General features: G+C 38.8%; 1 protein-coding gene across 1 annotated transcript; it reads right to left on the bottom strand.

Moving 5' to 3' along the window:
• Nucleotides 1-5,842: 5,842 nt before the first annotated feature.
• LOC107831105 (protein trichome birefringence-like 33) lies at nucleotides 5,843-14,027 on the bottom strand. The gene is made up of 7 exons (XM_016658833.2): nucleotides 13,888-14,027; nucleotides 10,292-10,307; nucleotides 7,583-7,794; nucleotides 7,325-7,496; nucleotides 7,032-7,225; nucleotides 6,790-6,948; nucleotides 5,843-6,204 (listed from the first exon to the last, which is right to left on the bottom strand). The coding sequence occupies exons 1-7, from the start codon at nucleotides 14,025-14,027 to the stop codon at nucleotides 5,865-5,867; spliced, it is 1,233 nt and encodes a 410-aa protein (XP_016514319.2). The 3' UTR covers nucleotides 5,843-5,864.
• Nucleotides 14,028-15,697: the final 1,670 nt, after the last annotated feature.

Here is a 15,697-nt window from a genome sequence, read left to right as displayed (position 1 = left end):
CGACTCTGAAGGAGACCGGTAAACGGCAGCCACAGAGGTAGCCGAAATATTTGGTAAATTTGAGGGCTTCCAATAGGAGCGGGTTGAGGATTTAGCCTATAGGGAACAAGAGGCAGACAAGGTGACTGCCATGCAGCAAACCATAGACAACTTGACATGCCATCTCAATGTTGTCAATGCTGCACTACAAGGCCTACTTCGAGGAGGTGAAAACTAGATCGGGGGTGCTGTGAACCTCGCCCACGTACCCTCAAAGCTGAAGATTCCTGAGCCAAAATCATACAATGGAGCTCGGAATTCCAAGTAAGTGGCGAACTTCATCTTCGACATCGAACAGTACTTCGATGTTGTGGGGGAGTTAGAAGAAGCAAAAAAGGTAGAAATTGATGCCATGTATCTTCGGGGTGATGCTAAACTATGGTGGCAGGTGAAATACGAAGCCATCAGGGCTGGTGAAGATACTCTCGAGACATTGGCAGAACTGAAGGTAGACATACGACTACAGTTCTTCTCGAAAAATGTTGAGTACAATACGCGAAGACATCTAGGGGAGCTCTACCAGACCAAAAGCTAGTGCGGGAATACGTGCGGGAATATATCATGCTCATGCTGAACATACGGGATATGGCAGACAAAGACAAACTCTTCACATTCCTGGAAGGTTTGAAACCTTATGCTCGTATGGAGCTGAAAAGACAAAGGGTAGACACTTTACCCAAGGCGATCCAAGCAGCTGAATGCCTTGGGGACTATCAAGTGGAGGCTTAGAAGGATAGGCCTCAACCGCTTGTCTGTGGAGGATACAAAGGGGGCCAACCTAGCAATGGTGGCCCTAGAAAAAGTGGAGGAGATCGGAGTGCAAACAAATCTAAGACTCCTTCCTCAGGCAGCAATAGTGTTGCGTCTCACAATAATGATCGGGAGAGGAAGCCCCATTCAGGATGTCGTCATTGTGGCGGGCCACATTAGAACAATGAACGCCCACAGGAACAATGAATGCCCATCAAACTTTTGATGATGGGATGGATGACGACACAGATGATGCTAACCAGACAGAACCAATAGATGTCTTCAACGCACTTGTTTGTTCTATTTCTGAGGCCTTAGTAGGAACCAGTATCGGTATCCATAAGAAGAAGGACACATGCCCAACCACCAAGAAAGGGAAAAAGAAGGTGGATGAGGGGCCTCCTCTTAACCAAGAGAAGACCTTGATGTTCGTCGAGATGAAAGTTAATGGTAAGCCCATTCGGGCGATGATAGACATGGGCGCTACTCACAACTACTTAGCCTCAACTCAAGTAGAGCGCCTTAGTCTAGTTGTGGGAAATGACAGAGGTCTTGTCAAGACTATCAACTCACCGCCTCAGTCGGTGGGTGGAATAGCCAAAGGGGTACCAGTGAAGCTGGGTCCTTATGGAGGAAAGTTCAACTTGCATGTGGTAATCATAGATGAATTCGAGTTGATGATTGGGTTGGAATTTATTAGGAAAACCAACACCATTCATGTACCGTATGCATATATGTTGTTGATGATGGGAGCCAACGGGGTGAATCCCTTCATTATCCCATGCACAACCATAAAGATGGTTACAAAGAACATCTTGGCCTAGTTGAAGAAGGGAGTCAAAAGACATGAACCTACGTTCCTGGCTACCCTTTGTATTGAAGATATTGAACACTCTTTGAGTCACATTCTTGCACTTGTGAAGGAACTGCTAAGGGAGTTTGAAGACTTCATGTCACAGGACATACCAAAGCGACTCCTGCCTAGGCGCACTGTGGACCATGAGATTGAGTTGGTGCCAGGTGCGAAGTCACCTGCCCGGGCGCCTTACAGAATGTCACAGCTCGAACTCGCCAAGCTTCAAAGATAGTTGACATAAATTATAGACACGGGGATTATTGTGACCTCCAAGTCCCCTTATGGGTCCCCTGTGCTATTCAAAAGAAATAGGATGGAACCTTACGACTCTATGTGGATTATCAGGCCTAAACAAAATCACCGTGAAGAATAAGTATTGTATCCCACTAATGGTAGACTTGTTTGATAGACTGGGTGGTGCTACAGTGTTAACCAAAGTAAACCTGAAGATAGGTTACTGGCAAGTTTGGATTGCTGAGGGAGATGAACATAAGACGACCTATGTGACAAGATATAGGTCGTACGACTTCCTGGTCATGCCATTCGGCTTGACTAATGCTCCAGCCACATTGCACCCTGATGAACCAAGTCTTCCGAGAGTATATTGATGAATTCGTAGTGGTCTACTTGGACGATATTATGGTATATAGCAAAACAATGGAGGAACACCTGGAGCACATGCGGAACGTCCTAGCTCCACTGCGGGAGAACGAATTATATGTGAAGCTATCCAAGAGCTCCTTCACCCAAAAATAGATTGACTTCCTCGGACATGTCATCGAGGAAGGGCAGATCAAGATGGACCAACAGAAGATTAAGGCTATCAAGGATTGGCCGCCGCCTAAGGATATCCACGCCTTGAGGGTGTTCCTTGGCCTATGCAACTTTTATCGGTGGTTTGTGAAAAATTACTCTCTCATTGCAATGCCGCTAACAGAACTCCTAAAGAAGTTCACGACGTGGGATTGGGGTCCCAGGCGAGCGGAGGCCTTCAACGCATTGAAAGCGGCTATGTCTAGTAGACCCGTCTTGTCCATCCCTGATTTTGCCAAGCCATTTGAAGTACAAACAGATGCCTCTAACTATGCTCTAGGTGGAGTCTTGGGACAAGAGGGGCATCCAGTGGCGTACGAGAGCCGGAAATTGAAGGATCCAGAACGGCGTTATGCCGCCCACGAAAAAGAATTATTGGATGTCGTCTGTTGTTTACGCCTTTGGAGTCACATCTGTTGGGAACCCCATTCGTGGTCAAGACAAACAACATAACTGTTAGTCATTTCACGACCCAGCCACAGTTGAATGGCCGACAGGCCACGTGGCAGGAACTCCGAGCGGAATTAAAATTCAACATGGAGTACCGAAGTGGGACGACCAACCAAGTTGCTGATGCACTTAGTCGGAGAACTGATCTAGCATCACTGTGCCTACTCGCCACCCTAAGGGGGGCGAAGTGGCCACCACTATAAAATATCAGATATATGATCTACTCACTAAAGATCCTGTTGCATAGTATTTGGTCGATTTGGTAGGACAGGACAAGACTATCCAGTTATACATGGAAGATGGGTTCCTAAAGGTGAAAGGGAACCGGCCTTATATTCCTAAAGGAGGAGATCTATGAAGGAATCTTCTGATGGAATACCATGATACTTTGTGGGCCGGCCATCCAGGTGAAGAACACACCATGGCGTTGTTGTGTCGTGCTTATTATTGGCCTCAAATGGCAGATAACGTTGCTCAGTATGTGAAGACTTGCCTAGTATGCCAGAAAGACAAGTTGGACCGCTTGACACAAGCGGGACTCTTTGATCCACTACATGTTCCAAAGAGACCTTGGGAAAGCATGTCGCTGGATTACATTACCGGATTGCCCAAAGTCGAAGATCTTACAACTATCTTGGTTGTGGTAGATCGATTTTCCAAATATGCTCCATTTATAGCAGCCCCAAAATATATATCAGCAGAAGATATAACTCAACTCTTCTTCTCTCATGTTGTCAAATATTGGGGTCCGCCGAAAGACATCTTTAGTGATCGCTACTCTCGCTTCACTAGCAACTTTTGGACTCAGCTCTTCAAGTGCCTCGAGTCAATGTTGAGCCAAAGTTCAAGTTTCCATCCGCAACCTGATGGCCAACAGAGCGGTTCAATGGCATACTGGAGGAATATCTCCGCTATTTTATTACCGGATTGCAGAAGAATTGGGTGAAGCTTCTGGATGGTGCTCAACTAGGTTTCAATTCACAAAAGAGCTCCAGTACAAATAGAAGAGCTTTTGAAATTGTTATCGGACAGCAACTGCTACTCCCACACACTGTGAATGCCTCAAACATGTCGAAATTTCCTCGATCTACTAGCTTCTCGAAGGAATGGAAGAGAATTTCGGAGATAGTGCGGAGCTATCTTGTTAAAGCCCAAAAGCGGATAAAAAAGCATGCTGATCAAAATCGTCGCTTTGTTGAATATCAAGTAGGATACAAAGTGATAGTGAAAATCCCAAAGTGATACTTGTTTGCAGGGGTCCATGACCCTCGCCTATTGCAAAAGTACATTGGACCCTTGTCCATAGAGAAGCGCATTGGTAAAGTTGCATACCGGGTGGATACCCCAACCTAGTAGAAGATTCATCCAATCTTCCATGTCAGCCTTCTGAAACATTTTCGGGAAGACATGGAGGATCCATCGTGGAGCCAACTCATAATACCCAGTATTCGATGCCCTAATTCAATTGGGAAAAGGCGGGGTAGAAGATATTCTCGATGATCGAGTGATTCATGTTTCAAGAAAATATCAGCAAGAGTTCCTGGTGAAATGGCAGGGGTGTGATGCAGAGGAGAATACTTGGGAGAGAGAACAAATCTCAAAGCCTACAAGAGCTTGATCGAAGATTATCTTGCAAGTAAGGCGCCGAGGACTTCGCCAACTCAGGTGGGAGAGAATATTATGGGCGGCTTTCCAGCCATGTCCCATGACCCATTGGACGCGCCCCATGGTGTCCTGGCAAGCCTCCCAACGCCTAGCGCCATGGACGACCCTGTGGTCTTAACCGCGCCAAGTGACAAGTGTGCATGTTCCTATGTCTCTCCACCGATAGCTCGAGTGATTCATGCTTCAAGAAAATATCAGGAAGAGTTCCTGGTGAAATGGCAGGGGTGTGATGCAGAGGAGAATACTTGAGAGAGAGAGACCAAATCTCAAAGCCTACAAGAGCTTGATCGAAGATTATCTTACAAGTAAGGCGCCGAGGACGTCGCCAACTCAGGTGGGATAGAATGTCATGGGCGGATTTCCAGCCATGTCCCATAACCCATTGGACGCACCCCATGGTGTCCTGGCAAGCCTCCCAACGCCTAGCGCCATGGACGACCCCGTGGTCTTGGCCGCACCAAGTGACAAGCGCGCCTGTGCATATGTCTCTCCACCGATAGCTCTCGCCAGCGCCAGCCGCAGGCAGATGCCAGCAGCGTCGCGCATGCAGACTCTGATGTTAAAGACAAGGTTGCTGCTAACGGACCTGCTTCTTCTTTGTAGGAACCTAAGTCATTTCTATTGTAAATATAGAGTAGTTTTATTTCATGTATTTCCATTATGTCTCTCTAGCTTAGTTATGTCTATTCCTGTAACTTTAGTTTATTTTTTTTAATTATTATTCGGGGGAATCAAGCAATCAAACTTTCTAACAAGCAAACAATTCTCGATACTAGTATCTCTCCCCCTCGACACCTTGTTGCTTTTTTGTAATAGTTTTTCATTAATACAATCAAGCTTTCTTTCATTCTCAATTCTCTTTTTTGTTCTATCAATCGCTCTTAACATTGGTTTTCCCGTACGGCATTGATAATCTCGTCTAGCATACGGAGGGGACCCAAGTTGGTAGATAGTAACTACACGGATATCGGTTGCTTAGCCTTACATCATCCTTCTAAGGAATCTCAGGAAGGCGCCGCGTAACGGTACGTATGAGCCCTTCAATTAGATAATTACTCGCCCCATTTCTCTCTTAATACCTCATAAATTCATGAGCAGGTTACATATTTGGCCGGTCGATCAAAAATATTACATTCGCTAGCCAAATACATAAAAAAATATGTATAAAAATATATATTTTGCTGGCTATTATTTTTTAGTGCAGCTATACTGTATAGTTTTTCCCAAATCAATCATCCATCTTGAGAACATTATATAATACAACGGCCATCAATTTTCAGTAAAATTAATCTCAAGGATAGAAAAGCTTGGCAAATAAAAGTTCATTCCAAATATCTGGAATCCCAGGCAAGCACCAATGAACACAATCAGCATAGCTGGAAGGGTTTGCTAGTTGCTTTGGTGTTAATGGATTCCAATGCTTCTTGTAAATTGACGAGTGTGCGTCTTTTCTGTAACTTGAGAGCTGTGTGATATTAAGAAATGAGATGGGAACTTTTGATTTACCAAATTCTTCACCAATCACTTGCATTATGCTTTTTCTACTATCTGTTGCCCAGTAATTTGGATCCTCTATCATTTTAGTCTCATTGAAACAATTCTTATTTGGTTCACCTCCCCATTCTATGCTCCTGCCAAACAAAGAGTAGATACTCTTATTTTCTCAATGAAAAATGCAAAACCCTAAATTTTCAAATGATATTTGAACATATTAAAAGTATACAACAATAACAATGTACAATTCCGGTATAATCTCACAAGTGGTGTCTGAGAGGATAGTGTATACGCAGACCGTATTCCTACCTTGTAAAGATAGAGAGGCTATTTACGATATACCCTCGGTTCAAGAAAATCAAAAATCCCAAAAATAGTGAAAAGAAAATATAACAATGGAGAAGCCATGAAAAGAACATGGATCTTTATTTTAAATTTCTTCCAAACTGAGTCAAATAAACTTTTGGATAAGTAATTCTTTTTAAAATAAGAAAAATAGGTTAACTCCTCATGATATAATAAACCAAAATTATATATGTAGATCATGACCTAACTGGTAATTCCAAATATTCTTTTCCAACTTCAAACTTCAAATACTTTTTGTTCTATTTTCAACAAACTATTATCCAAGTAGCCTGTATTATGTTTTCCTTTTCTTGGTTTACTCTTTTTCCTTTTAATTTCTTTAAACCAAAAGTGGGAAGATTATTGTTTTACTCAACCTTTCATGATAAGGTGACATGCTAGTGAAAAAGACTCTGGTTTTCTTTGGATCCATATTCTCTTTAATCCAACTCAACATACTCTTCATTACCATGCGATATGCATCCTCTGTGGACACCTCCACTATATCTTTTACTTCATCGTCAAAAGACCCTTGCCTGCAGCGGATTCAAAATTTAAATATTTAGTGTTAAACTCGTAAATAAAGAACAAGAAAGTGCTTAAGAAATAAGGAAATTACAAGATACTGAAATTGCTCAGCCACCAAAGGTAAGTATTGAACACAATTATGTCAGATCCTTTCCAATATTTCCCATGTGTGTTTATTGAACCATTTCGAACAACTCTTTCAACGATCCTATGTGTGATTGCAACATCAGAATTTGATTCCAGGAGAAATGGTGCCCAGTAGAACTCAATCGTTGCATTATAATCCTGGAAATTCAAATATAAGCTAATTATATTTGTATTATTAAATCACATGTACTCATAGAATTTTAATGTATAAGTTAAAAAATTTCTACTGATGATCACCTTAATGATGAAAATGGCGAAATTACCATCATTTTCCATGGATTTAGCATTCTCAGGAATCAGTCTATGAACAAGACAAATCATGGAAATATATTGTCCTCTGTTCAACGAATCGCCTACGAACAACATCCTCTTCCCCCGAAGTGTTTCCAACATTAATGTCGCATTGAAACTGTCATTTATGTAGTCATAACATAATTCCTCATATATAAAAGTTCGAACTTCTATATATATACTCACAGTATAAAAGAATTTTACCTCGGGAGAGAGCAACTATGAGGTTGCCATCTCCAATGCTGATAGTCTTTATCTGGCCTGCCATGTTCTTGGCAAGTCGACTGTGGCGTTATGTACGGACACTCTGATTCTTCGTACAAAGGCCGATTCTCGTCCCAAACCCATTTTCCATTGAACACACCGCATCCTTTTTCTGTCTCTCCTATGGCAAATGGTAACTTCTCCATGTTCTTCTCTACCGACAGAATTCAAATTATACAAGTCAAAATAAGTTTAATATTTATTTTTTTTCCTTTTGGTGAATGTTTGGATTAGTTTTAAGAGAATTGGTTTTTAAATTTATTTGTTTATCGGTTGCAAGAAGAGGCGGATAATGTGAGTTCAACTGAATTTTTTGCTTTCTAACTTAGCTATATTACTCAAGCATATAATAAAATTGGTTTAATATTGTATACGGGTAAAATCGAACTCAAGATTTGACTGATCATCCAAAACGATAATTTGGGATCGAGAGATGATGATAAAATCCCGTAGATCGGTTCATGCCTTACCAAATTAGCCATCGAAACCATCAGATTTGCCTTCGAGTTTACCGAGGTCATAACCGATCCCAGTCATAACGGTCTCAAGGAACATATTGTCAGCTTATCCGACAGGGGTCCGAAATATTAAATTTGACAAGATTAATATGAACTAGTGTGAACATTTGAGGCCTCTTTTTTGGAAGAAATTAGCAAATGCATTTTTCATGCATTTACATTGCATGATCACACTTAATATGATGTCATGCATGATATTATTAAAGTCATTTCCCTTCTATAAATAGCAAGAGTTTTGTTCATTTGTAAACATCTCTCACTTGCCTTCTTATCTCCTAAGGCATGTGAATCTTCTTTCTCTCTTGTAGTATTTCACTTGTATTTTTTAGAGTGAAATAAAGTTTGAGTTGATTGTGTCCGAGGACCAGGCAAAAATCAAATTTTGCCGAACCTCGTTAATTTCTGGTGCTCTTTTTATTATTGTCTCATTTACTATTTATTAGCTACTTTTAGATATGGTAGTTATGATTTAATCACTCTATATATATTCGGCTTCCGCAACAATTGGTATCAGAGCCAAGGTTCTATCTTAGTATGCTCTGTGGTTGCAGCATACTGAACTTCCACATTAGAAAAGAATTACTTTGGTGTTCTGTACTGTCAGCAAATAAATAGTATCTGTAGCAAAATGGGAGATAATAAAAATGAAGAGTCCACATCGGGTGTCAGTAATATGCCATTGGCATCTTCGCTTATGACAAGAATTATGTCAAATGCGAAATTTGCAGTTAAAATTTTTGACGGGTCAGGACATTTCGAGATGTGGCAAGCTGAGGTTCTTGATGTCATTTTTCAACAAGGGCTAGATATTGCCATAGAAGAAAATAAACCAGACAATATCGGAGAAGGAGATTGGAAGATTATCAACTGCATTGCTTGTAATACCATTAGATCTTACCTCGCAAGAGAACAGAAGTATCCATACACAAAAGAAACTTCTGCAAGTAAATTGTGGAATGCATCGGAGGATAAATTCTTAAAGAAAAAGTCAAAGTAAACTTTACATGAAAAAAAGACTATTGCGCTTCACATATGTTCCTGGTTCTACAATGAATGATCACATCACTAGCTTTAATAAGTTGGCGACAGATTTGCAGAATATGGACGTAACCTTTAGTGATGGAGATATGGCCTTAATGTTATTAAGTTCACTTCCCGATGAGTACGAGCACCTCGAAACCACTCTACTTCATGGGAATGATGATGTATCTCTCAAAGAAGTTTGTTCTGCCTTATACAACTATGAACAAAGAAAGAGAGAAAAGCAAAAGAGTGGAGAAGGAGAAGTACTGGTTGTGAGAGGTCATTCTCAAAATCATATAAGAACAAAGAAAGGAAGATCCAAGTCAAGATCCAGACCTAGCAAAGATGAATGCGCCTTTTGCCGAGAAAAAGGGCACTGGAAGAAAGACTGTCCAAAGTTGAAAAACAAGGCCAAACCTATATGGCAATGGGAAGGCTGTCAGGGATTCAAATGTAGCTGATTGTGACGACTCTGATTTCTCAGTAGTTACAACTGAGCCATTCAAACCATATGACATATGGCTGATGGATTCAGCTTGTAGCTATCATATGTGTCCCAACAGGGACTGGTTCATTAATTTTCAAGAAGGGGAATGTGGAGTTATTCACACCGCGAATAACAATCCTCTTACTGCATATGGTATTGGTTCAATCCGATTAAGGAACCATGATGGATTGATCAGAACATTAACAGATGTTCGATACGATAAGAACATTAACAGATGTTCGATACGTAGGAGCCTTAGAGTCAAAGGGGCTCAAAGTTGTTGCAGAAAATGGGATAATGAGAATATGCTCCGGTGCACTAGTGGTAATGAAGGGAATTCGGCGAAATAATAACATGTACCACTATCACGGTAGTACAGTTATTGGGACAGCAACAGTGACATCCAGTGATGGCAAGGAGGCAGAAGCAACCAAGCTATGGCACATGCGCTTGGGACATGCTGGAGAAAAATCCTTGAAGATTTTATCAGATCAAGGATTGTTAAAAGGAGTAGAGACTTGAAATTTGGAGTTTTGTAAGCATTGTGTCAAGGGGAAACAGACAAGGGTTAAATTTGGAACAGTAATTCATAATACTAAAGGTATTTTGGATTATGTTCACTCTAATGTTTGGGGTGCTTCCAAAATATCTTCATTAGGTGGGAAATACGATTTTGTAACCTTTATTGATGACTTTTCCCGGAGAGTATAGGTGTATACTATGAAAATCAAAGATGAGGTACTGGAAATATTTCTCAAATGGAAGGTGGTGATAGAGACTCAAACAGGCAGAAAGATAAAGTGTCTTCGCACAGATAACGGTGGAGAATACAAAAATGATCTTTACAATAAGATTTGTGAAGATGATGGCATTTTGAGACATTTCACCGTCAGAAATATACCACAACAGAATGGAGTGGCAGAACACATGAACCGGACTTTGCTGGAGAAGGTTCGATGTATGTTGTCCAATGCTGGCTTGGGCAAAGAATTTTGGGCTGAGCCAATAACATATGCATGCTACCTCATTAATCGTCTACCATCTGCTGCTATTGGAGGCAAGACACCATTTAAAAAATGGTATGGAAAACCTGATGAAGATTATAATTTTTTGCATGTGTTTGGCTCAATTGCATACTATCATGTGAAAGAGTCAAAATTGGATCCGAGGGCAAAGAAAGCTATATTTATGGGGATTACTTCTGGAGTCAAAGGATACCGATTATGGTGTCCAGAGACAAGAAAAATTATATTCAGCAGAGATGTTACCTTTGATGAATCTTCCATAATAGATAAAGTGGCAGTTGAAGATGTCAAACAAATTGATGGTGCTTCAAAGCAGGTGGAGTTTGAGGGAAAATTTAATTTTTCCAACACAGGGAGAAAACGAGGAAACAATAGAAGATTTTTCCCTAGAAGAAGAGTTAGTGGAAGGGGATATTCCAACTCAGCAACCCCAACAATAACTTGAATCAATAGCAACCAGCAAGCCAAAAAGAATAATAAAGAAACATGTTCGTCTCATAGAGACGGTGGCTTGTGCAACCTCAATTGTAGCTGGTGGTGTTCGTACCACTTATAAAGATGCAGTCCAAAGTTCAGAAGAAGATAAGTGGAGGATTGCCATGAATGAAGAAATGCAGTCCCTTCATCAGAATTGCATATAGAAATTGGCCAATCTCCCGAAGGGCAATAAAGCAATTGGGTGCAAATAGGTATTTGCAAAAAAAGAAGGATTTCCTAACCAAGAAGATGTTTGCTACAAAGCAAGATTGGTGGCCAAAGGGTATGCTCAAAAGGAGGGAATTGATTACAATGAGGTATTTTCTCCAGTCGTGAAACACTCCTCCATTAGAGTTTTGTTGGCTTTGGTGACACAGTTGAATTTGGAACTAGTTCAGTTAGATGTAAAAGCTGCATTTTTACATAAAGACTTGGAAGAGAAAATCTATATGACTCAGCCAGATGGATTCAAAGTTGCTGAAAAGGAAAATATGGTGTGCAAACTTGAAAAATCGTTGTACGTATTGAAATAATCTTCTAGACAATGGTACAAATGATTTGACAAGTTTATGTTGCAGCTGAAGTGCAGAAAAGCAAATATGATCATTGTATGTATTTGCACAAGTTTGAAGACGGATCATTCATATATCTTCTCCTATACATTGATGATATGTTGATAGCTTCCAAAAGTCAAGGGGAAATTGAGAAGTTGAAGATTCAACTAAGAAAGGAGTTTGAGATGAAGGATTTGGGTGAGGCGAAGAAAACTCTTGGCATGGAGATAAAAATAGATAGAATTTCAAAGAAACTCTATCTATCTCAGAAAGAATACTTAAAGAGAGTAATAGATCGATTTGGCATGAATGAGAACACGAAGTCGGTTAGCACTCCTCTTGCTCCTCACTTTAAGCTTAGTGTTGCTATGTCGACGAAGAATGAAGTTGAACGAGAGTATATGTCAAGAGTGCCATATGCGAATGTCGTTGGTAGCTTGATGTATGAAATGGTTTGCACAAAACCTGATATTTCACATGCTATCGGAGTTGTAAGCAGGTATATGCATGATCCAGGAAAGGAGCATTGGCAAGCTGTGAAATGGATTCTACGGTATATTCGCAATACTGTAGATGTTGGATTGATTTTTGAGCAGGAAGATAGTCAGAATCTGGCTGGATATTTTGACTCGGATTATGCGGGTGATTTGGACAAGCGTAGATCAACTACTGGTTATATTTTCACTTTTGCAAATGCACCAACTAGTTGAAAGTATACTTTGCAGTCAACGGTTGCTTTGTCTACTACTGAGACAGAGTACATGGCAATTACGGAGGTTGTAAAATAGGCAATTTGGCTTCAAGGGTTGCTTAAAGAGCTTGGTATTGGTCAAGAAAATATCACACTATTTTGTGATAGTCAGAGTGCTATTCAATTAGCAAAGAACCAAGTTTATCATGCAAGGACGAAGCACATTGATGTTCGATATCACTTTGTACGAGATATTATAGAAGAAGGTGGAGTCATGGTGCAGAAAATTCGGACTACAGACAACCCTGCCGATATGCTAACAAAAGTAGTGACTGCGATCAAGTTTCAACATTGTTTGAACTTGATCAACATTGTTGAACTTTGAAGATTGGAGTTGAAGACACAATCAAAATTTATCAGTAAGAGAAAATTGCAAAAGTGAAATCTTGCCAAGGTGGAGATTTATTGAATTTGACAAGATTAATGTGAACTAGTGTGTGAACATTTGAAGTCTCTTTTTTGGAAGAAATTAGTAGATGCATTTTTCATGCATTTACATTGCATGATCACACTTAATATGATGTCATGCATGACATTATTATGGCCATTTCCCTTCTATAAATAGCAAGGATTTTATTTATTTGTAAACATCTCTCACTTGCCTTCTTATCTCCTAAGACATTTGAATCTTCTTTCTCTCTTATAGTATTTCACTTGTATTTTTTGAAGTGAAATAAAGTTTGAGTTGATTGTGTCTGAGGACTAGGCAAAACTCAAATTTTGCCGAACCTCGTTAATTTCTAGTGTTCTTTTTATGATTGTCTCATTTATTATTTATTAGCTATCTTTAGATATAGTAGTTGTGATTTAATCACTCTCTATATATTCGGCTTCCGCAACACGAAATTCACGTAATTAACTGGATATTGCGGAGGAAATCACGGAACATACCAAAAAAGGAACCAACGGTCAACAAATCAAGGACTTTTTTTTACCTTTTATGGAATAATGGAATAATACCTTAAAAGTATGTTCCTCTAATATATAAAGGGGGTCTCACAATTCATAAAGGATATTGTAACACACACTCATAAATAATACATTAACGTTATTCTTTAAGTTCTTATTCTTTGGTATCTTGGTATTAATAAAAGTATTTTCAGCTCAAGGGTGGCCAGCTTTCCTAGGCTGAAATCATCCAATTCGTGTGGTTTGCAGTTAGTTTATCGTTATTTATTTCAATTGCTATCTAATTTATCGTTCAGTATCAAGTTAATCCGCATATCATTTAAACCACTAACAAATTTAATTGTTATCCGATTTTGAGAGTAAACAAATATGTTATCATGTATAAATAAACAAAACTGTGCTTTTGTCTCGGACAAACAAGCATGATAAATTCTTCTAAAAAAATAAATAAATAGATATTAAATAAAAGAGAAAGAAAAAGTACAAGTTCATTGGAATTACTCACTAATGTGTTGTTGGCTGGAAACACTGGGATCAAGCTGGCACAAAATGCAGCTGAATTCTTCACTGTACATAAAAATGATAAGAACAATAAAAGGTAGTAATATTAACAGAAGAGAAGAGGAAAAAGGTGGCTTCATTTTTTTTCTGTTTTGTTATTGTGTTTAGTTAGGCAGTGAAAGTCATCTACCGAGTGTTTAGTCGGGGTAGAATAAATACAAGAAAACTATTGGCTATTTTACTTTTAGATAATTGCATAGTTAATTAATTTGGATATTTGTTGCTATTCTCGTTATTGAATTCTTACCATTATTGTTACATTAGGTTTGAAGGAAATAATTGATAATAGAAAGGTTACTAATCACGAAAGAGACTATTATGATTACATTAGGTTTGTCATTTCTCCAAAATAGTAATTATGGTTGTGGTCAAATCGACAGGTCTAATTTAACAGTTTGATTATGTGTGTTCCTTCGAAACTAAACAATGTCAAATTTGGTGTTAACACTTGTATTATTGTTACTTTCCAAATCCAATCTGCTTTAGCCTGACTTCCTTAGATTACTTCTAGGCTTTTGAGGCTCACAACTTTGTTACCTTGGGATTTAATTTCAATAGCGTTTTAATAGTTGATTTCTGAACTTAAGCTTTTTTCTCCTATTCTGACGTGGGATTTGTATATATACAACGGACCCTTATCTAGTTCAACGCCCAACGGTCCATAAGCTGGAACGGATCTTGGATTTAAATTTTATGGGTTTAATCTTAAGTTTTAAAGTACTAAACTCATTATATCCTTAAAGTTATAAGTTCATACCTATAATTTATTGCGATTTTAGTGATTTTTTGCACATAGATTTGTGTTCCGCGTCGAAGTTATGGGCTCAATTGAGAACCCGATGTTACGGGGCTACATCCGCCCCTGTCCGTAAGCTGTGATAATTATGAAAGTCATCCGTATATATCTTCTTGAACAGTTCTCTGAAGAAATTAGCTTATTATGTTGTTATTATCCATTACTATATTAGCCGTTGTTTTCTACCGTACTAGTGAATTAACCCGCGCTTCGCAGTTATGAGTTAAAAATTAAAATATTTTTGTAAACTTTTATTGACAAAATAATCTTTAATAATTAGATTTTGTCACATATTCATGAACTATTACCATTGGTAAATAACCTTTTACAATGGATAATTGTGAATGTATATAAGATATAAGTTAACTATTAGAAAAAAGGTAACACTGAACATTTGCCTTTAACTACAGGAAAACCAATACAAGTATCTATCGATCAAATAATAAAATTTAACCCTTCAAAATTAATGTTTTGCAGATATACTCTTTTATTATAAAAAGAGAAAAATTCGCGTAAAGTAAGAGTAATATAACACTAGTAAGTAGCTACCAAAATATAAAATTTGAACACATATATAGCACCCTAATAGTATCTTTTAAATATATATATATATATATATATATATATATATATATTTACTGTAATTATATATAGTACTCCCTATACAAATGAAAGCTTTGACGAATTCTGCTTCAAACACTATTTTCTTCTCCTTCACCAGTTCAATTCTGCTGCTTGTTTGGTTCAAAATTCAGTTACAACCACAATTTCTGTCTTTTAGTCACAGTAACCAACAAGCATTACTAATCACCGAATTACTAATACACTTTTTTTAGTACTATTTTTATACATCTGTCACGACCCGAAATTCTCACTTTCGGGACCGTGATGGCGCCTAACATTTCACTTGCTAGGCAAGCCAACGTTAGAATGTAATTAGCCATTTTAACACAA

Source organism: Nicotiana tabacum, chromosome 13, assembly GCF_000715075.1.
Source record: "Nicotiana tabacum cultivar K326 chromosome 13, ASM71507v2, whole genome shotgun sequence".
NCBI lineage: Eukaryota > Viridiplantae > Streptophyta > Magnoliopsida > Solanales > Solanaceae > Nicotiana > Nicotiana tabacum.
This window is presented reverse-complemented; position numbering and strand designations above follow the sequence as displayed.

Excerpts from the sequence above, each read along its gene's own strand:
- LOC107831105 (XM_016658833.2), bottom strand. The coding sequence starts at position 14,027 with ATGAAGCCACCTTTTTCCTCTTCTCTTCTGTTAATATTACTACCTTTT. Across the intron at positions 7,497-7,582 it reads CATAGTTGCTCTCTCCCGAG|TTTCAATGCGACATTAATGT; the intron begins GTAAAATTCTTT and ends CATAAATGACAG. Across the intron at positions 6,949-7,031 it reads CTGAGCAATTTCAGTATCTT|GCAAGGGTCTTTTGACGATG; the intron begins GTAATTTCCTTA and ends AATCCGCTGCAG.